Genomic DNA, 23,628 nt, shown 5'->3' on the forward strand with positions numbered 1-23,628 from the left:
TGGACGATAGTTAGCTGGACAAGAAGGATCAGCTGTAGGTTTCTTGAGAAGAGGATGCAAAAGGGAGTGCTTCAGAGGGGAGGGGAAGGATCCTGATGGCAAATGAGTGGTTGCACAAGTCAGCAAGGGCCGGAGCGAGGGTGTCAATGTGGTCCTTGATGGTTTTAGAGGAACAGAGATGAACCTGTTTTGACGAGACTTTTATAGATCAGACTTGTCTAGTGACCTTGTCAGGGGAGAAAAGAGGAAAGTGTTAAGATGGATTTCTGAACTCTGTCCTGGTGGCGCAGAAGTTCAGAAGGCCAACCTAATTACTTGGAACAGGGTAACCTCTGGACGAGCCAGACCAATCAAGGTAGCGATCGCGGCGGTCAAGACTAGGTCTCAAGAGGGGTGAGGGTGACTGAAAGCCCGCAATGAGCACACAAAGCAAGATCACTTACAAACTACTCCAAACAGTTATTATATTAAAAATATATACACATTTATTTCAAGGCCTTTAAAACAATGACCGTAGCGAGAAAATCACAATATAATGATAGTAAACCAACACATACCATATCAACACAATATATATACAAATACAACAAGTCTCAAGCGTTATATGCACGAAATGTGTAGTCCACCTAAAAGGGAGGGAAAACAGGCAGTGCGCAATAATGCTTAGACCCAGTTCGCCTTCAGAGGCACCTAACTAGATGGAAGTCCGAGCCCTGCGAAGAGTGGAGCCTTGTGCTCAAAAGTACCTGCACGCGCTGGTGCCAACGGGGAAAAGGAGAAGCTCTTCGAGGGAAATCAGGCAGTTCAGTTTAGTGCACAAAAGAAGAAGAACAAGTTCTGCGACTCAAGCGCAGCCTCCACAGTGGGCAGAAGCAGAGCGCGAGTACGGAAAAGGGTGCTGTTTGACACAGCGGGGAAAAGCAATGGGCTCCTGAGGGAGGGCGACCAGATCCTAGCTATGCTACTCACCGGTCCCCGATGCAAGCAGACCCAGGCTTCTCCGCGTCAGTTTCAGCAGCTGGCAGGTTCAGAAGAGCAGGGAACGCCTCGTCATCGTGTTGAGTAAAAAGACGTCCCAATCGAAGAAATCCGCACAGTTTGTTACCACAGCAGGGCAACGGAGCGGCTGTGTGTATCTGAGCCAAATGTACACTACTCACTTCAGACCTGGGAACGCCAAGTGTACGAAGCGTGTGAGAGTGACAAGGACTCGAAATACTACACAACCTGGCGGCGGTTATAGAGCAAGACTCCCGTGTAAGATGGTCAGTCAGCTGGATGGCCCAGAGACACTTCCGAAGGCTTACTGGCAGGAGATGGTGAAGATGCCGAGAATAGCTGTTCCCGCTATTCCAAGGGTCGAAGTACCAGTACAGGCCTTCTGGTTCGATCAAAGGTGAAAAGGGTTTCACAAGGCGACAGCAGTGCAGAGGAGAAGTCCTTCAGCGGGTCACCAGCGATTCCTCGGTCCAGCCTCTTGGTTGCAGGATACTTGTCTCCTGTATTTCTTGGTTCGTGAGAACTCAGGAGATCGACATGGTAGTGGTGTTTCCAGCCCCCTCTTATCCACGGTTCCCTTCGCGCCAAAACAGAGGGGACCCAATGGGAGATCCGCTCATCAACACTCACACCATTCGTGGACCAATCACGGACCACGGTGGTCCCAGGCATTCACACCACCCTAGACTCTCTGGCACCCAGGATGTGTATTGGGACCAGACATCCCAGCCCACATCCTGGAGGCACACACAAGAAATGTAGAAGCCAGCGAAAGCATCCGTGTTTCGCGGCAAAGTACATGCCCAAATAAGGAAGGCCCCGGGTCGGCTCGACCTGGGGAAGGTGAAGGGAGCAAGACGGTCAGCGGACAGGACAAAGGAGCCTCGTGGTCTGGCCATTTTGGGAGCCAGGCCACCATTTTGGGTTAAGCGCAGAAAACGCGCTTAGAACGCCAAAAGGAGCTCAAAACACAAGAAACGATCGCTGCCACCATTCCCGTCCCTGAATCACTTGCACCGATCAGATACAACCCTAAACGAGTATCTAGGGCCTGTAAAAGGCTAGAGACCCAAGAGAGCTGTAACTTAGCTTACAGTGCCCTCTTGTGTCATGTTGCACGAAAGCCACAACATGATAAAAGAAACTACGGGAAACAGCGTTCCCCGGTACTGACTCTCTTAAGGGCATGTCAGTTTCCCCGTAAGAAAGGAGCAAAAGCCCAGTGGAGTGCGGCAGAAGGCTGCACTTCTCTGGCAAAGTCGAGAACAAGGTGAAAAACAACAGCAACAAGTTTAGGGGTTGCCACATGGAAGAAAAATTACCTACAATTACGAAATCTTTCCTAACAGAAAGGACAATAACGATGGTGGGCAGGGTGGCTAAAGGAGGGTCAGCAAGCACTGATGGAGAGGGAGAGGAGGGGTGGGGGAGAAGAGGCTGGACAGGATGTCCTGGGTTTTTGAGATAAAGAGAGAGGCAAGGGCATTGCAAAGAGCCTGGGAGGCAACATGAGGGGTGGAGACTGCAGCAGGGTTGGCCAGCTCCTTGCAGATTTTAAAGAGTTAAAACCTTTCATAGCGTTTGATATTAGCACCCCCACATTGATCCTACTTGTCTTCCGGCTTCACAATGGACAAACAAAACACTTGTGCACAGGCGCGTTATAAAATGCCCCGACGCCTTATAACATATCCAGATTCTGTGGCACGGTGCTTGCACATAGTTGAGTGTAATGTTAACGGGTAGCAAGCAACCAAACCATTAAAGAGAGAGGGACAGCTACAATAAGGATGCAAGGCTGTTTCTGTATTCAGTCTCCCGTGTAGAGTCGGCTGCTTGGTGGAAGGTGGGTTGCTTGTGCATGCAATAACTTGGATTCAAAACAGATCTCGCTGGGAGTGCCCTGCGCTAGGATGTCCAGTCATTTGATCGAATACAAAGGATCGAATGACAAAAAGTTCGAGTCAAAAGGATCGAAGAACAATTTTTTCGAATGCATTTTTTTATGTTTCTTTTTTTAAATTTATTATAGTTTAAAAAAATGTTTTTTTAAAGAAAACAGTGGGTTGGGGGGAGCTCCCCCTTAAAAAAAAGATCCTTTTGACTTGAAAAAATGGCATTCGATCCTTTGTATTTTGACCCTTTAACCTATAACCCTGCACTACCCCCTGGGCCTGTGAACAGAGCTGTTCTGAAGCAGCGTTATTGCACAGACGTGCAGACTACTTGCTCTCAGAAGACGGTCTGCTTGTTGAAGCGTAGGTTGCTTGTTGAAGCGTGGGTTGCTTGTTGATGAGATAACTCAGCTTCAGAACAGATCTGCAAGCGTCCTGCACTAGATCCAGGGTCTGGGGACCAGGCAGCGTTCTGGCCCATTTCCTGCCCTGCCAGGAAGTTCTCATTTTAGGATTTGTGAATCAGGTATGAGGTAGCAGGAGGATATCCGATATAGCTCTTGTCATTATATAAATCTTTGTGTTTTGGGCACATGGTGATCAAGGACTTGATGAGGTATGGTGGACTGAACTGCTGCACTGCTGTCGACACGTTCTGGCAGAACATATGACCTTGAACAAGCACAATGAAACACACATGCCCATCCTGTGATAAACTCCACAAAGCACCTGGAGCAGACATTGTGCACTCTGTTGTACTGGACTCTCCCTACCGCTTGCCCCTTGACTCCCACGCGGGTATGAAGCAGGCACAAAGTGGCATGTTAAGTGTTTCAAAAACCCATCCTAAAATCAGATATAAAAAACACATTGTAATAGCAAGGATGTGTTGGCAACTCTTCGCCAAAAGCATTACGAGCTCTAGGGTGAGTTTAGGTTTCAGGGGCAGAGCGGACCGCACCATTGTGTACAGGGCTGGGGGGAGGGAGCTGTTATGTTTCTAAGCCAGCTGAAAAATAAGTAATTGTTTCAAAAAGACAGCTGCTATGTTACTCTGAAAGTTATGTATAATGTCAGGAAGACTGGCATTGTGTCATGTGTGGAGAACGCAGTGAGTGTGGATGTAAGAGAAGGTGTATGTGTGAGTGACTGGTGGATAAATGAGTATGCACGTGATACTGTGCGTTTAAATGTTCTGGGTGTGTGCTTGCCTGTGTGGAGGATACAGTGTGAGTGGATGCGAGAGAAGGTGTATGTGTGTGACTGGTGGGTGAATGAGTAGGAATGTGATAGTGTGTGCTTGAATATTCTGGGTGGGTGCCCGCCTCTGTGAAGAATGCAGTGAGTGTGGATGTAAGAGAAGGTGTATGTGTGAGTGACTGGTGGATAAATGAGTATGCATGTGATAGTGTGTGTTTACATGTTCGGGGTGGGTGAGTGTCTGTGTGGAGGATACAGTGTGAGTGGATGCGAGAGAAGGTGTAGGCGTGTGACTGGTGGGTGAATGAGTAGGAATGTGATAGTGTGTGCTTGAATATTCTGGGTGGGTGCCCGCCTCTGTGAAGAATGCAGTGAGTGTGGATGTAAGAGAAGGTGTATGTGTGAGTGACTGGTGGATAAATGAGTATGCATGTGATAGTGTGTGTTTACATGTTCGGGGTGGGTGAGTGTCTGTGTGGAGGATACAGTGTGAGTGGATGCGAGAGAAGGTGTAGGCGTGTGACTGGTGGGTGAATGAGTAGGAATGTCATTACTAAGACCAAGAACAACATTTTTTGTGACTCTTGAAATTCATTTAGAAAAAGTTGGAATTGTCATTTCCTGCCAGAAAAATTAGATCATATTTTGTATATCAGACTGTTTAACTTATTCAGCAGGGGAAAAACAACAACAACTTTACATTAAAGTAATCAAGCATAGTTTAACTTAAGTGGTAAAAAAAAGTGCCATTGTTAATTCGCACCCTGGGAAGGGTGCTCAGCCTATCAGGGGCTGGAACAGCGGGCGAGATTACACAATCACCACCTGCTGTCCCAACCCCGGAGGCCCTTCCCCAGGTGTTCATTTATTTTTTCCTAACGTGGGGAGGCGACAAAGAGACTCTCCCTGTTGCCTCCCCTAGTTTGAAAACCTCAATTTCCCTTTACCCCCAACTTACATGCAGGAGGAACATCAGGGACTGGAGCTCAAGGCTCCAGGCCCCAATGATCATCTCGTCTGGTCGCCATGGAAATAGACAAGGGACTATGTCCCTTTTTAGATGACAGCAGACATTTTTGAACATGTTTTCAATGGCGGTCGGCATCTAAATAGGGACCTAGTCCCTTTTCTATTTTCATGGCTGTCATTATTTTGTCTTTTATTTTCTTTCCGACGGGAGTTGTGCTCGAGTTTAGCACATCTCCCATCGGAATCAAACAAAAAAAGAAAATGATCCACACCCTGGGAAATTCCGGGGTGCGAATAACTTTCATGCCCCGCCGCTGGGGCAGCTATGGAGTTTAACGGACCCCCAGCCCAAGCTGAGGGCCTCGCTTTACTCGGGCCTACAAAAGCTCAAGCTGGTGGGTCGTTAAACGCCATGTCTCCCCCACCAGCCCCCCCCCCCGCGGCAGGGCTTGAAAGTTATATTATTTCCTCAGGAAAATAAGAGAAAAATCCTAATTATATAAATGGTTTTCACCTATTTTTCTTTAAAATAAAACAAACCCAAAGAAAAGTGTGGAGTTACGCATTGAGTTTTTTCTGTATAATACATCTTTTCGGCTAACAAGCTACTGTGCCACCCGGGGAAGTTCACCTCTAGGTCAGAGCCACTGAGCAATGCACTGTAGGTATGCAAATTAGCTTGAAAGTATGTATTTCTGATCCAAAAAGCTGTCTTTATAGTGTAGTGTGTTGTATCCTGGAGCACATCTCATTCCCAGCAGTAGTGTTTGTTAGTAGTGTTGATGGTTCTTAGAAGGCTTGAGGTTGCTAGGCAGCATGACGAGTGCCGGTTTTGTGTTGTTGAACATGCCATTTTGAAGGGCAGTCCATAGTGGCGAGTGAGCTGACTACACTGTGGTGCATTACTTGTCAAGTGGGGAGGTACAATAAAAAGTACACCGTGCACAAATTGGATTGGAGAGGTTGAATTAAAGCAATTGATGTTGGGAGGTGCAATAAAGTAAACACATTGCACACGGGAGAAGTAGTTCCTTGTCTGTCAACGTGTCAAACATTTCAGGGCCAGCTCCGTTTCTGCCAAAGGCTGGTGACCCGTTGTTAAGGTGGAAAGATTGGGAAGAAGACTTTTTGTAACTTATACTGGCAGTTTCTGGCCCAAATATGATTGTTAGGGCTGATTGGAGTTGCAGTCCAAAACATCTGGTGAGCCAAAGGTTGAAGACCCCTGGTCTAGGACCTGACAGACAGGAAATATACAAGAGGTTGCCGGTGTTGTGTTAAGCATGTTTGAATGTAGCAGTGCTAAGTTGCATAAACATTTTGTGATGAAATAAAATGATATTCTGTGAAGGTATAATTTTGCCACGAGAGAACATAAGAAAGTAGAGAGCATTGAAGTGTTTGCTATAGTGCTTCGGGGGTTGGCCATTAAGTGTCAGTTTGGGCATGGTCAGGAAGAACATCTTAGGGACCAACTGACGCTAAAGTGTGCCAACGATAAGGTGCATGAAGAACAGTGCAAGAAAAAGATCTGAATTTGGACAGGGCTATTGAGATAGCTAAACAAGTAGAGCCTACAGCAGCTTCCATCAAGGAACTTAATAGAGAAGAGGACAAGGTTACTGGGGAAAGAAAAGAGAGGCCACGAGACTAAATATATCCTCGAAGAGGGAAGGTGAATCGAGAAAAAAGGAGCCAGGGAAGTCTTACAATAGCCGGAGGATTAGAGGGAATGGTCGATAATTCAGTCAGATGGTGAACAGACAGATTGCGAGGTGCTATAGGTGTGATAGCACACAGCACATTGCTATGGATAAGCAGTGCACATCAGTACATGTTGAGTGTTGGCTGTGTGTGAAACGAGGACATTTGGCAAAATGTTGCTGATTGAGTTTGGTAAGGAGTGGAGGTGTGAATGAAAATTGTTCTCAAGAGGAGTGTGACGATGAAAAGTATGAAGGGTTAGAGATTGTGAATTTGGTCAATGAAGTTTCAGGAGTCAGTGTAGAAAACGCAGAGCTATAGTGAAGGTGAGTGGTGTGGAGATTGTTAAGCTGATAGATAGTGGCGCTGATTATACACTCATAGGGAAAGAGATCTGGGAATCTAAGGTGGGATGTTCTGTTTTACAAGAGGCCAATGTCATGGGCAAAGCCTATAGAGAAAAGCCCATTGAGATTGTGGGAGGGATGAGAGCTCAAGTAGAATCGCAAGGAAAGTGTAGTACCAAGTGTAGTACCAGTAGATCTTTTATAATGAGTATAGGAGGGAATTTATTGTCACAGGGATGTCAAGCAGCTCTAGGAATGAAACTTGATCCCAATGCCAAGGATCAAGTGTACAAGGATGGTTCCACACTTGTCAAGGGTGATGGACTCTGATGTGTAGAAATGGGTGCCTGGAGTGTTTGAGGACAGGATAGGTTGTCTGAAGGAGTTCATACATAACATTAGATTGAAGAAAGGTGTGGTTCCCACAGTGTCCAAGTTGCACACAGTTTCTCTTGCACCAAGAAAGGTTGTGGAGTTTGAACTAAAATGTATGTTAGATGAAGGATTCATAAAAGCTACAAATGCATATGAATGGGTTAGCCCCATTGTAGTTGGTGTGGAAAACAAATGGGACAGTGAGGATTTGTATACATCTTAGAGAGGTCAATCGCAATGTGTTATCAGAGAGATTTCCTCTTCCAAAAATTGATGAGCTGATCACTGCAAAGATGTTTTCACTTTTGGATTTGAAGTTGGCTTATCATCAGATCATACTGCATCTGGAGTCTGCAGATGTCACCACGTTTATAACACACAAAGGGATGTTCAAATGTGTTAGGATGCCCTTTGGCTTAATTTCTTCTGCAAGTGTGTTTTAGAAAGAGAAGCAAACAATTCAGGGAGGAGTGAAAGGCGTGAAGTATTACCAGGATGACATTGTGATTTGGGGTTTTTATTATTATAACATTTTTTTACAATGCAACAGTGGTTTCTAGTCGTCGGATCGGGATTCAAACCTGTGTTGCACTGCATTGTCTTGCTTCCAAGACAAATGCATTGCCCCTGAGCTATCCTTCCTCCTATAATTGTGATGAATTGATGCACGATAGCAGAATGAGAGAAGTTCTGGAAAGATTGGGTAAGGCAGGGCTCACTTTGACATTGGAAAAGTGCACATTTAGGAACTCAAATATTGGGGTACAATCTATCTGCGGATGGTGTGACACCTAAAGAAAGTGTGAGCAAACCAATATTAGAGATGAGAACGCCCAGCAGCAAAGTGGATATTTCTTTCTTTTTAGGGTGAATACAGCCAAATGTGTCAAAGATCTTTCTAGTAAAACCAGCAAGATGAGGAAGCACTCTAGGAGAGGTGTGGAATTTACATGGTCTGAGGAATGCAAATAGAAGTTCCGAGAAGTAAAACAAGAAGTAATAAATGCACCCATTCCGCAGGGCCAAAGAGATAACTAAAAAAACATACTCAGATGCCAGTGAGGTGGGTTTGGGTGCAGTTTTGATGCAAGAAGAGGGAGACAATGGCCCTCGTTATGAGTCCAGCTGTAACCATGCTGGTAAGACCGACAGGTAGCCACCAGACCATAATGATTTACTGGCGCCTGACTTGCCTGAAACGCCTGGGTATTACAACCCTGGCGTTCCTGGAAGTCAGGCGCCGGTAATTGTAAGTCCCCATTCCCATTGAGTCCTATAGGACTCAATGGGAATGGGGACCACTGAAGCACCGACACTGTTAATAATGGTGCCGGTGCTTCAGTGAAAGACTGCGGGCCGGACGGCACCCGCCCACAGACTCATAGTAGGCAGGTCCGGTAACAGCGGTGTCGGTAGGCTTAACGGCACCGTTGTTACCAGACCGGCACACTTGTAATGTGGCCCAATGTTAACATTGTGGTAATTTGCATCAAGAATTTTGAAGGATGTAGATGCTAGATATTCTGTTATAGGGCAAGAGGCTCTTGCAGTGGTGTGGGCTATTTGCAAGTTCAAGGTCTATCTGTATGGAAGTCTGTTTGTGCTAAGGACAGATCACAAGCCATTGGTGGCAATTCTCAATAGAAGAGGTTTGGATGGAGTTTCGAGGAGAATTATCAAGTGGGTAACGAGATGACATGGTTTGGATTTTGTTGTTGAGCATGTATCGGGAAAAAAACAACATAGTGCTGGATGGTTTATTAAGGAATCCGGTGGAGGAAGTGGAATGTGAAGGGAGTTTAAGGCAGGAGATGATGGCAGGGATATATTTGTGGTGGAAGGGAGTCTGAAAGAAGATAAGTGGCAGCAATCATGTTCTTGCTATGAGGTGCCTCAAGAAGTGAAGAAACAAGTAGAGAGTAATTGGAGAGATTTTGAGGATGAGCAGTTCAGGTTTAGGTTTCACCTCAAGAAATATAGAAGGGCGAAAGATGAACTAAGTGCACAGTCTCAACACAAACAAGTCCCAGTTTCACTGCGCCAAGTATAGCAAAATAAAAATCGGGAGTCCAAGTGATTTGTATGAAAGAACAGCCTTTAAAGTCCAAGGTTTAGTACAAGCAACAGCCTAACACGTGTTTCGAGCCTTCCACGGCTCTTCATCTGAGGCTTCATAGGGATAGAGCCTGAAATTTAAGCTGAAGGGACAATTCCCAAAAAGTACTCTGAAGGCTTCGCAATTACAGTTAAAGCTGGTCGGCTGTTTATACAGACTGAAGAAATCAATGCGCATTGGACTCCCGATTTTTATTTGGCTATACGTGGCACAGTGAAACTGGGACTTGTTTGTGTTGCATCTGTACTTAGCTCAGTGGAATTATACTGGCAGTATATCCACACTACCCAGATACCTGCAGCCTGGATGCTCTTTGTCTAATTTATACTTACAAGCGCTGTGGATCGTGACTTTTTCTGCCAATGTGTTCTTTCCTAAGTGTACAGTCTGCACGTAGGGGAAAGACGCTGGTGGTGCTGCTTGAGATGAGAGAAATTGTGGTTTCCTTAGAACGTGGTGGACACATGGGAATATCTAGGACCAAGCCTATAATTGTATGGATATTTGGTGGCCAGAGATGGATGAGTTCATTGAAAAAAGAGTGCATGAGTTCTTAGAATGCAGGGGCTGTGATAACGTTTTGGGATCAGAGTACCTCCCATGGTGGCGGTGGATGTGCCTGGCATGTCATGGGAGAGAGTTGGCATTGAAATGGTGGGTCTGCTGAATTATGCTGGTGTGAGAGATATTTACATCATATACGCGAAGGATCTACTGTCCAGGTGGCCGGAGGTAGGAATTGTGATGGATGTCACACCCAGGAGCATAATTCATTTTTTTAAGTATACTTTGGAGAGAAGGGTTGCCATCTACTATATACTGAGTGATAATGGTCTGCAGTTTGTGTCACAGGATTTTTAGGAGTGGTTGAGTGAGACGGGAATAGTGCATTGCAAAACTCCATTATATCATCCTCAAAGCAATGGATGGTATAAGGATGTCAATTGGTGGTGATGCAAATTGTCGAGAGAAACTGATGAGGAGAGTGTTTCAATATAGAGTTACACTTCATTCATGCAATGATTGTAGTTACGCCATTTCAGATTTTGAGAGGTCGCAAACCCAATACTTTGATGACACCCGGATGGTTGGGAAGATCGAGAGTTGTGGAGTGTCATCTTGGAGGTGTTAGGGACAAAACTGGAGAAATATCCAAAGTTAGGTATGATAGAAGGTTTGCGAGTGCTGGTGTGGTGTTGGTGCCAGACGATGAAGCAAAGATACGTTGCCAAGGAAGGGAAGGTAGTGTGATTCCAGAGATTCCATTGGGAAGGTGGTTAGGAAGGATTACGGGAATGCGATGAGATTAGACAGTGGTGGAGTGTGGAATAAAGATAGAATGGCGAGAGGCCCACAGGGGCTCAATCAATTTATAAAGAATGTACATGTGTAGGGATTATAATTTTGTTTGTATAAAGGTTTCCATGTTTTGTTAGTTCACATATTTTCAAATCTTCTATTGTTCCGGTTGTTTTCAAGCATGTGTTAGAGGGAAGGAGATGTGTTGTATATCCTGGAACACATCTAATGCCCAGCAAATAGGGTTTATTAGGAGTCAGGGTTCCTAGAAGGCTAGAGTGAATGGAACATGGAAGGGAGAGCGAGAGAAGACAGAGAGACGATGGACGAGGAGGTCACAGCATCTATGTAGCACTGTTTCCCAACAATGTCACCAATAAAAGGATTTCAGCCTAACGAATGAGTGTCACCCCTTATTATGTAGCTCTACTTTATATATATATGTACCAATCCAAGAGAGTGCTCATGGATGCAGAGAGCCATGTGCGTCTTTTGCCATCATTGGCGACTGGCAGTAGGGTATATGTTGACATCCTTGTGTTTGGAAAATTGAGGTATGTTTAGCAAACGCCATCATTATTACAGTGGGTTGCAGTAATGCATTAAAAAAAAAATGTCCACCTAAAATGCGCAAGTAGAATAGGCCTTTTCCACTAACAAGCCACAGTGCCACTTATAATGGAAGACTGCGGTCCTTGCTCAGGCAGCTAAACTGTTCTTCAAGCGAAAGCTCAATCTAAGGCAACGCAGGATAGCACAGGGGCAACGTGTTTGTCGCGGAAGCAAGACCGCGCAGAGCAACAGAAGTTTGAATCCTGGATCTGTGCTTAGAAACCAAACTCAGGTTCTGTGTTATGCGCTTAATAAAAAAAACAATTAAATAAATAAATAAAATAAGGCCTGCATAGGAAGATCTAAGCAATGAGGTAGGCATTTCAATGGGCCTAATTACGAGGTTGGAGGTAGCCTTGCAGGTAAAACTGGCAAGGCTACCTCCAAACTTGCATCCGGGTCTGACACCCGCGAATGGGCAATTACCGAGCTATTGTGGCCCAGCCAGACCCGGTAATTGCCCTTTTGCGGGTGCCGGGCTCGGTACATCCCCATTCTCTTTGAGCCCCATAGGGCTCAAAGGGAATGGGGACGTTGGATGCACCGGCACCGTTTACAACAGTGCCGGTGCATCCGACCTGCTGTGCTCGCGGGTGCCTGTCAGCCCGCAAGGTCTGACCTGGCGGGCAGTGCGGCACCCGCGAGCACTGCTCGTAGTATGGTGGTATGGTAACAACGTTGCCGGTTGCGCTACTGGTACCGTTGTTAGCTTACCGCCATGCTTATAATGAGGCCCGATGTCTTTTCCCTTTCTCAGCCCGCCTGGGCCACCTGAGAGAAAACAAGTGAACAAGGACTGACATCTTGAAGTTGATGCGGTTGCTGACGGACACCCCTATAATTGTTTTCTGCCCCCGGAAATGGGGCTGTGTCTTTTCAAGCCCTTGATCGACCTTTTCTGGTTCACCCCGGAGACTACGTTGCAAAATACTGTGGCAGAAATCTAATTTGGAATTTGTATCCGCCCTTGGGCCACACCCTAGACATAGGGCCGCAAAGTCAGTTAATCACTGTCTGTTCATGTTTATGTGGAGGCTGTATATACAGTGGTAGAAGAAGGCCAAGTCATGTGCCTCCATCAATAGACTTTATAGAAAGAGTTTGAGACGATGGGAAAGAGCTTAGAAAGTCTGCGTGGCCTTTTTTGATTCGACGATGGCCTACCATAGATGGTTCTGTGCATAAGTGAAAAAGATTGTTTGCTTTTCCACTGAAGGGCAATGGGAGCATTGCAGAATTGTGTGGCACGTCCTTTAGTCTGACTAAGGGTATGGTTGAGCTTAGACACTCTCACTGGGGCATGAGCTAAGGTGACGAAAAAAAGGTAAAGCTTCCAATGGCAGCGATAAAGAGATTTCCAGAGCATGCCTAGAGAGTGGACCATATAAGGCATCAATAAGAAAGGTGTTATCCAAGGATAATATACCCAGGAAAACATCCTGAACAATAACAATGGCCTAATGACATCACCACATCATAATGGCCACGGGCTAATAACATCCCCAGAGATCAAACAACAGGACTGAAAAGCAGGCTCATAGACCAAGAGCTGGATACTAATGAAAAGCCCTACAGAACACCACTGAGACACACCAGTAGCGTTTAAAGCAAAAGCTTCTGGCTATGATTCCACCCTGAAATATAGAAGCATGCTAGAAGACGAGGCCCAAAACGGTATACCTTGGTCCGTGTGAAGTTGCAAACGTTGGCGCCGCAGACAGTAGGTGATCTTCAGGCATGCCCGGCTACTTGATAGTTGCTTAGAAGATATGAGGTGGATCACTTAACACGTTTGGTCAGACAAGCTCTTCATAAAGAATTGTATTAATACATGGATTCTTCCAACTCCACGCTTGGAGGGCGGGATCCATGTTGGATTTTCAGGATACCCCTAATTAATATTCATGAGATACATTTGCATACAATATTTCTAAATGTATGCAAATGTTTGCTAATGAATATTAATTAGGGATATCCTGAAAGCTCGTCGGGTTTCTGGCCCTCCAAGCATGGAGTTGGACAATCCAACCTTAACGAGGTCTGGTGCCAAATGATACATTTGACGCTAGTTCCCATGTAAGTGTGTATGGAGTCAAAGCTACCTAAGAAAGGCACTCTCAACCCAGCTTTGAGCACAACAGCGGGCCCATTGTGGGCCTCTACACCCGATTCAAGAATCTTGAGAAAGGAAATGTTGTCTGGCTCCCAGCAAACTTCGGCAATCCAGACCTTCTTGACCAGCTTAAATTCAACTTGCCTCAAGACATGGTCTATAGTGAGCACTAGTCTGCATACGGCATATCCTTAAAGTGGTGCACACTTTTAGACCGCAGTACGGAATTCTACAACATAGGACAGAAGTCTCTCTGAGGTACCAGGAGTCCCTGGCAGCTCCCTAACCTGGTTCTCCGTCTGATTGCAATGACGCAGACGGTTTTGCAACTCCATCAGATCATGAGTCAAGGTAACAAGGATCCACCTCAACACCCACCTGCGACCGCTCCTAAAGATTTTGGTTGACCACGACTTGCTCTACCACTCTTATTATGATGAGTGTGCATCCCAATTAAGCCAAACTAAAAACCAAGCCCTAGATCCTTCATTTTCTGCCACTCAATCCAGGAGGGCAAGTAACTTCCTGAAACACAATGAAAGCCAAACTGGACTTCTGTATTTCATTGCCAAAAATACCCCCAGATTTCTGCCAATTCAAACTATGCAGTTCATCATGAAGAAAAGCCAAGGAGACACTGTATATCCAGAATTGACTTTCCGCATCCAGCTCAATCTTCTGGCCAAACAGATCCTTTCATTACCACTGTATATCCAGATATGCATTACCTGTTATAGTCCCCTCATCTCCAGGAAGGCCGAGTAAAATGGCCAAACGGCAACTCCTTAGTTGCCAACACTAAGTCACTCGATCTCGGTCAGCTAAAATATCAAATCGCCAAGAGTCTCAGGGTCTTCACCTCCCTGACCCTGAAATCACTAAACCGTATTCCTCATCATCAGAAGTGATTTGCTTCAAAGAGCTTTAGCCTAACTAACAGATGCATTCGTGGGAAAAACCTAAAATGTCTGAGCAACGAAACGCTTCACTAGACCCTTTGGTGCCCCCTAAGGTCATGTGACAAAAACCCTTTGCAGATCCCCCACAAATGTACCACAGCCCGAATAAATGTAGATGGATCCAGGGGAGACAGCAAAAGGACACAATCTCAGTGACCATCTACACAACCGCCAACCAACACCACTTCAGAAACAAATAAAAAAAAACTCATCTTTTCAGATCCTGCTGTGTACTCACTCTCTAACCATGAAGTGCCTCGAAGGGATCCAGTTAGCATAGCAAGCCAGACAGGCACAGTCCTTCTTTTACCCATGCACATAAGTGATGCCATCCCCAGATAATTCAGAACTTACTTGTTATCCGGCAGGTCGATGACTGTATGGAAGAAAGTCCCGGGAACGGGGCCAATTTCAGGCAAACTGTTCTCCCTCCTCTCTTTGCGGGCGGGGTGAGTTGCGGCAAGACTGCGTGCCTGGGCTTCCTCTAGGCTGACCAGCTTCATGGGCATGGACATGGATGGCAGGGTCATGCACTTCATAATGGCTTTACAATCTGCAAACAAGGTGAACAAGACAGGTTCAGAGACAGCTGATGATATTGCAGAAAATAAGACCTATGAGGGTTACCGTATGTGAGCCTTCATGTAGTGACAGCGGGTATGGAGTTGCAGCTGCTGCCGTGGCCATTATTACAATTCTAGAACCATCAGCATCCAATATGAGTTAATCAAGTCATCACTGTTCGGAGAAACAGTGCATACAGTTAGTAACATCGAACCCGCCACCTTGGGTTTAGAGGATCATTATTGGCTGATTACAGGAACCATGCCGTTTGATCAGATGTTTCCATTATTGGACGGTCTTCGCTGACTGATGAGCCTGCTCCAAAGTCTACCCATCTAGTCTCCAATTCCTAGATGGTGACAACATGTAAACCTCCAGAAGCTACAAACGCCTCTGCAGGGTCCACATTTTGCAACTCTATTCAATAAACCCTCAGCCAATTATTTGCAGGGTACCCTACCGCAAAGCAGAAGAATGTCTTTGTTGGGCTATGTATGTATTTTGATGCTTTTCATAAAGCTATCATCTCTCTTTCGGGATTTTTTACATGATCAAGAAAACAAGAAAACAAACAAGCAAATAAATACATTATTGGTCCCTGGGTGGAAAGATAGTTTCGAAGGAGAGGTGGAAGGGTGAATAACATTTGCATTGATAACAAATTCCTGTCTTTTTGGAGGCATTTGGTTTTTGCACCAGTGGTGAAGGTAACACACACTCCAATAGTCCTGTATTTCTTAACTCAGAGACTTATTTAATTTTCACCTGGGGGATGATGATATGTCACTTCAACATGTGTGGGACATTTACACTCCGACACATGAAGTAGAAGACTTTAGTATCATGTCAGCCCTAGTCAGTCATATTTCAATTTGGCTGTTTTTGTGGATCTGGGTAAATTGTGCATGTGACGCGCCCTCAATCCCTTCATTGTCTTTGGCAGATCAGCAGGTAAGTGCTGGTTGTTCATTCTTTGTGTTAGAACCCTAAGATGTCTGGAAAGTCCTCTTTTTCAGCGCCAGAGGTTGGTGTAAGGTAAGTCTTACCTCATCAGGCTGCACCTAATCTTCCCTCTGTGGGGGTATCTCTCTGTTTTTGCTTTCCTTCATCCTCATCGTGTACTCTATGGTTTGCCATGGCGCTCTCCAGTGCACCTCCAGGGCTTCTGAGCCACAGTGGAAAATGCCCTGGGTTGGGATGGTCCCATTCTAGCCTCCGGAGCAGAACAACAAAAAGGGGGACTCTGACTCAAGCAACCATTTCCGAGCTTTCCCGCTGCGCGGAGCGAGGAAACGGGGCGACCGCATGCTACATCGTCAGACACAGACACCGACACCACGGGGGACCGCGGCTAAGTCTCTGCAGCAGGCAAAATGCCACGTACCAAAGAACTACTGCCAGAGAGAATCCAAGATGGCGCCTACATCGCATTGCACCTTATAAGCCACAGGAACAAGTGATACAAATTCCTAATTAACCAATGTGGGGAGGCACATGACCACAAATGTAAAGATCGATTATGGAAAACTGAACAAAAAGCCCAAACCAAGACCAAACCTTAATGGACGAAGCCAATCACAAAGGCCAGGACAATTGAAGGGAAGATGTAGGCCCTATAACAGAGCCTCAACTGCTTCTAGGAACCCTTCATTCTTTCATCCTCTTACCAGGCATTCGCCATACAACATGCTCTGTTATAGGGTAACAGAGCTTTTTTTAACATAATACTATACTTAAACTTGCATTCAGTCCTCACTATGTATTACTCTCTTGGTCATTTTGGTATGCTATTCATTCATCGCCAGTCCTTTTTTCGCAGGGTTTTTTTGGACGATTTTATTTCTCGAAAAAACTCATCGAAAAATATATGTGTGGTGGTTAAGGGTATATAAGGGGTGGTGGTAAGAGTATGTAAGGAGTAGGGGAGGCAATAGTCTAAAATAAATGGGTGAGTTGGGGTTGTGGGGGTGAACCCCCCAAAAAAGAAAATGTTCATTGATTTTTTTTTTTTATCTGGAAAAACTCCATTGAAAAAAAGACTGGCAGTGAATGAACATAGTACCGGCCATTTCGCCACTAATAGGCCCATTGTGATGCCCGTGTATTGATAATGCGTAAGCTACACTATGAAAAGTGTGTCTGCATGGCTTTGGCTATGCTCCCTACCCGTGGTCCAGACAGCAATGTGGGGAGGGATCAGAGATCTACAGCAGGTGTGCTGGGAAAGGCATGGAGATCCAGGATCTGGCCAGGCTTGAGTGCCTTTAGGAGCAGAATGCAGTGGACCCAGAGAGATTTCTGCCAATGCACTAGTGCATTGGCGGCAACCATACCAGGCATGGCAGTCGTCGCTGCACCGTTGATTTTCACAGATTGCGTCAGGTTCCTGCTGGCATACGAATCCGGTCGCAATCTGTGAAAATGACACCATTCCGCCAGCATTGGAAGGGTGTCTTCCCCGGACTCATGTATGCATAGGTGCTCCGTTGCGGGGTTGCCATGCAGATTGTATGTGCCGCTGACGTTCAGAATGTGTGGATGCATGGAAAAAAACGCAAATGTCTATGTCTGTGTTTTGCTCTGCATCAGCACCAATGAGTAGGAGGCTGTTTGTATTATGTGTGTAAGTGCTGTATTTTGTGGTTAAGTGGAAGTCATAGTGTATACAACAATCGTATCTTAGTTGATAACTAATATCAAGCTGGAATCACCCTCCACCCCCAACCAGGATCATATTAAAAACTGCATGTATCACCTACAAAGTAGTCTCGAACAGAACACCAACAGAATCGGCAGCTACACCCCACAACTCTGGAGGTCTTCACGCCTCAACTAACAGAACCATCAAAAGTTTTGAGTCTAAGCCTGCACCTAAAGAGAAGACTCACAAGCAGTCCTTATCCTGCCACGCGCGAACATCTGGAATTAAATCCTGATAGAGACTCAAACTGCCCCCACTTTGCTCTATTTACGCAAAACACTAAAAACGTGTCTCTTTCAACAATACCTGCCGGACGAGCAGAAATACCTCTCTCCCTCCACCAACAGTACTGCACTACTGTGTGAAATGCCAAGCCCAATGCTGGCAACCTCACATTGCAAAGCTCTCCACTGCTCTCGAGCTATATAATAAAATAATACAAAAATAGAGGGGGGTCATATGTCCTCAAAATATTGTCACAAAACGTTCTTTGTATATTTATATAAATACTTGCAGAAGTACCCGTTCTCCGAACGGGCTCGGTAGACAGACATGATAACACTGATCCTGTAGGTCTCTGTTCCGATTCACTTATCGCTTGATGTGCTTTGCACCCTGGAGTAAATTGTACTGGGAAGGGGCGCGTGTGGCCTGCTGAAATCCCCCGGAGCATATGTTGGGGGGAGGCGAGAGTTGGTGTGTTGCTGCACAGTGCAACCGTCTGTGCTGTCTCTCCCCTCCTGTCACCTCACCCTGGTGTGGTGCAGTTCCTTGGGGTGCATTGCAGTGCAAATATCTTGGAAACCATGCACCCTATGCCCTTTACCTCGAGTTTTGTTCCTCGTCTCGGGACCGGTCCGTCTACGACCACATTGATGATTTGCCGATTTCAGGCAACCATCACATGTGTGAAGGTGCTGAAATCCGGGGAACAGGGTGGGGTGTCCAAATGTCATGTAGCCAGTAATGTCCGGAGGGTCTAACAGGTAACTATGCTAAATTTGGTGCAGATTGGTGAAACAGTGTGGATTTGAATAAGGAACAACACTTCACCACAATTCCCACCACAAACAAACACATTTGGACTTTTACATATTTAGAAGACAGATATATCTCGCAATCAAGTTGCCTGTAAATAACACACCTGCAAATATTATTTAAATGTCTTTCTTAAGCTGACGTGATTTCTATTTTCAGCAGCACTTTTTAAACATCTCTAATTAAAGGTTCACTTGTTTAGGGAGGACCTTTTGTTTTCATATTTTAATTCGCTGAATTAGATGTTCCTTTTTAGCGTGTGCGGCGCGCCCCATAACGGGCAATTCTTTGCAGAGATTATAGTAATGCTTCAATGATTCCCAACCATTAGCAAAACCTTGCCCTTCTAGAACAGAGCCTTGCCAGACTGCTCTCTCTGTACAGATAGGGTAGCTTCTCTTGATGGGCTTTGTGTGCATTTCTCACCACTTTTTGCTCACTTGCCAGTATGGCGTTCTTACATTGTCAGGCTTTTTTTCGCGGCTTTTTTTGACGAAAACATTCGGCCGAAAAACTCGTTGAAAAATATAGAGGGCGGGTGGGTGAGGGCATATATGGTGTAGCGGGTTGCTGGTATAGGGACTGCAAAATAGGGGAGGGGATTGGGGCAGGGCCGGGGCCTCCCCAAATGTAAAAAAAATAAAAGAAATAATCAATGAGGTTTTTTTGGTCGAAATTGTTTGGCAAAAATCTCAGCGGAAAAAATTAACTTGCGATCTAAGAACATAGAACCCATTTGCCGACATCAGTCTTTGGAATGCAAACTACTAAGGGGCTAGAGCAGGATTCTACCGCCGCCAGCTCTCCCAATGTTTTGGGCTATGACTCCCATGACCCCTCACCATTGACTATACTTGCTGCGCCTGATGGAAGTTGTGGTCCACAGCATCTGGAGAGCCAAGGTTTGCAGACCCCTGGTACAAAGGCTTGATGTCAAGCTCGCTCCCCTCCCCCGTTGCCACACATTCAATGAATCCGACTGCAGCAATACAACCCTGCCAGTCTGCAGCATGAGAAGAAATAACTGTTTCAGACACTGCATGTGCCATGCAGCAAGCTGCTAAAATCCCACCTGCCAGGTGCACTCACCTGCCGAGCCTATACAATTGGGAGAGATAGCTGGGTCAGCTAAAAGCCGTACCAGGGTCTGAATATTTTGGTGGTAGAGTACTAGTGTCAGGAGTGGACTGGGAACTAAAAGAGGCTCTGGAAATAATGTTCAAAGTGGCCCCATATTACCCATTTTCAGCAAGCTCTACCCTTTTCCTATGAGAACATGGGAATAAAATAGGTAGAGGCCCAGGGTGCAGAGGCCTACTGTCTTGTGAGTGCTCACATTTTTACTCACATCCTATTTGTCTCGGGAGGATAGCTCAGGGGAAACACGCTTGCCTTGGAAACAAGACGACGCGGAGCAACACAGGTTTGATCCCCGGGTCCGCGCTTAGTAACCTCAGGGTATTCATTTGTTATAAATGACCAATTATAATAACTGTGCGCCTACCCCATTCAATGCAAGGAGCAATGCCAGTGACGCCATCACAATGGGACACACTGGGAAATGATATTTTAAATGTTTGGGGAGGACACTGAAATATGGGCATCATAATGAGAAGCGTCAAAATACGACAAACAAAAACAAGGCCTGGCACCATAATGAAAAAAGGGCACAGACCAGGGGTCAAGTCCTAAAAATAAAAGTGGGGGGACTCCTTAACATACCCATTGAATGTGGCGTCACCAGAAATTAGCATATCAAGGTGCCTTCTGAAAAAAGTGCAGTGACTCTGTATAAAAGTGGGGCACTCCATCTGCCTGCGCGTCCCCAAAGTGGGAGACTCCATCCGCCTGCGCGTCCCCTCGACTTGAGCCCTGGACAAGTGACTAGTCCCAACAAATATTTCTGGAGAGAAGCACGTGCTGCTAATGATATTGGCCAAAGCTATTGAAGACGCACTGCCCTAAGCCATCAAGCCTGGCCCACGTTGCCCAAAACATCAGCCCACACTGGCATTTATCAGGCTGAGTGCTCTGCCCTCTAGGCCAGACCAAGGCTGACAGATACCAGGGAGCAATTACTTTTTAGGGGAGCTGGAAGGTTGCTACATTGTATTGCTGCAGTGAGGTCCCCTGGGCTTGATAGGACAGAAACACTAAAAACAGCCTACAATCTCCTGTAACACGAGACACATTGCATATGTACCATTTGTGAACACATCACCTTATGATTTGTAATGTATAAAGCGCTCCTCGCCAAAGTGCTGTACCTAGAATGTAGTCATACAATTACCACCAGTGGTGGAAATGGAAAAAATGTATATGGGGATCCCACAAGGGAGGCAGGGTTTGAAGGAAGGGACGGGGTTCCAAGGAGGCATAGCCCAGAGGGGGTGGAACTGGCAGTTCAACTCCGCTCAAAGGAAATGTTCAAAATAATATTTGTAAAATGGTGCAATTTCTTTCATGTTGCTTCTTTCCAATAACTATGCTGGCAAAATATAAAAGGTGCTCACCTTTTAAACCCAGCAATCTATAGTGCAATATTCCCTGGAAAACAAAATATCCAAATATGAGACATGTGCTTTAATGATAATTTTGTGTGCTCTTGTGGGTAAGAGTCAACACTGGGAACGTGCAACCTGGGTGAAATCCTGGTAGCCAAACACTTGTTCAACATTGCCGGCCTCAAGTGCCACTGGGTGCTGTGTCGGAAAAAAAGCGACACTGTCCACCCTCATGTATCATTTCCTTGTGCCCTGAAAAATAAACACAGCGCCACAATCAGGGAAAATAATGATGTGTTATTTATATAGCGCCTTAATCAAAAGCGCTTTACAGAGCACATATTTACATACAATATCACCCAACCGAAATTGGTGCTCATTTATTGACCTCGGAAGGGTGAAAGACTGAGTTGGCCTTGCCGGGATTCAAATCTGCTACCTGCAGATCACGCTCAGATCGCAGCAGCAAGCACTCAACCCGCTGAGCTATCTTGCAGGCATAAAATAAAATAACTGCTCCACTCTCCAGGATTGTAAACTTCTTGCCACATCCTGGGCAAATATTCACGACTCACCTGCACTCTCATCTCCCCTCCTCACCCCCTGTTTGGCTTTCAACTTTCAACAATGCTCTCTTTTATGAAAGATGGCCTGAAAACTACACAAACCATAGTAAGGTATGCACACAAATATATTTAAGGATTTATATATTTGTGTGCGTACCTTACCATGGTTTGTGTACTTATCAGGCCATCTTTTAGAAACATAAAAAGAAATACGCTAGGCAAAACATGTACAATTGTGACTTTCCGCCCATTTTGGCTGACAGACTGCAAATACCAGAATCCTTGCTGTCATATTTCACAGAGCCCCCAGCTTTGCGTGCGTTCCGTTATCGAAGCTGGGGGCTCAGTAATGTAATCTGCTCAGTATGCACTCGCACAGATCAGATTTGATCACCGAGCTGAGGCAGGCCGGGTCCAAGATCCAGCCTAATATCTGATGCCATTTCTCAAACCCGGCAAGAGCCGGCCCTTTGGCTAGCCATAATTACCACCCAACCTAAGTTGGTACTTATTTATCGTCCTCGGAAGGATGAAAGGATGTGTTGGCCTTGCCGGGACTCGAACCTTTGACCTGCAGATCGCACAAAGATCACAGCAGCAAGTACTCAAATTGCTGAGCTACCTTACCGCATTTGTAGCTTGGTTCTATTCATAGATTTTTTTATTTTTTTATTCTTAGTTGGGGTCTCTTTAGTTATATTTAAAAAAACAATTACATCTCTAAACATACATGCTTTTAGGGGCATATACGTACCTTTTTTTGTTGCACAGAACCCAAATATTTTGAAATCTATCTTCCTGGAGATTCACAAGAGTTTTACATAAAATGTCTGATTTAGTTTCTGCCATGGAAAGTCCTTTCATTAACGAATGAATCCATGAATGAATGCATTTTTTAATTAATTCTTGCATCCATATCTGTGTCTGGCGGATCTCGGGAAAAACGCGTGGACGGTGGCATGGAGCTTCTTGGCATGTGGCCGTGTGCACGTCTAAAGTGAGGGAGCTTTTACATCCCCCCGTCCCCCTCCCCACCCACCCCGACGGCCTCCTTTTGCTCTGGAATGGCAAAGCTTCTAGAAAAACAAGTCGGCGTGCACGTTACGCCGGTGATTGGTTAAAGAAAGACTGTTTCCAGTAATGACTGTTTCTTTAAGCGTGTGCGCCGGGCATGTTTCCACCCGGCGCCCCTGTGAATGCTCGGCTGTGTCTGGGAGGGAGATCTTCCCGCAGGCCCGTACAGCAGGCCCGCGATTAGGAGCGTGGAGCGAATGCTATCAGTTGACCCATTAAGGGTTTTAAAGAAACCTTCATTTCTCAGTCCTTGACAGGCCAGAAAATGCCATTGCACGCGTATAAGCTGTGGTTAGCTGTCACTGGTGTAATAATAACACGCGTATAAGCTGTGGTTAGCTGTCACTGGTGTAATAATAACACATGTTGAAGCTGTGGTTAACTGTCACTGATGTAATAATAACACGCATTGACGCTGTGGTTAGCTGTCACTGGTGTAATAATAGCACGCGTTGAAGCTGTGGTTAGCTGTCACTGGTGTTATAATAACATGCGTTGAAGCGGTGGTTAGCTGTCACTGGTGTAATAATACACATATAAGCTGTGGTTAGCTGTCACTGGTGTAATAATAACACGTGTTGAAGCTGTGGTTA

The 23,628-nt window shown here is 45.6% G+C and overlaps 1 protein-coding gene across 1 annotated transcript in view; it reads right to left on the reverse strand.

Moving 5' to 3' along the window:
- ARHGAP31 (Rho GTPase activating protein 31) overlaps window positions 1–23,628 on the reverse strand; it is a 603,437-nt gene that overhangs the window by 82,133 nt on the left and 497,676 nt on the right. The window contains exon 7 of the mRNA XM_069635924.1: window positions 14,943–15,141. Coding sequence (XP_069492025.1) covers window positions 14,943–15,141 — 199 coding nt within the window. The remainder of the gene's footprint in view (window positions 1–14,942; window positions 15,142–23,628) is intronic.

Source organism: Ambystoma mexicanum, chromosome 7p (genome assembly GCF_040938575.1).
Source record: "Ambystoma mexicanum isolate Mex_15411 chromosome 7p, UKY_AmexF1_1, whole genome shotgun sequence".
In the NCBI taxonomy this organism is placed as follows: Eukaryota; Metazoa; Chordata; class Amphibia; order Caudata; family Ambystomatidae; genus Ambystoma; species Ambystoma mexicanum.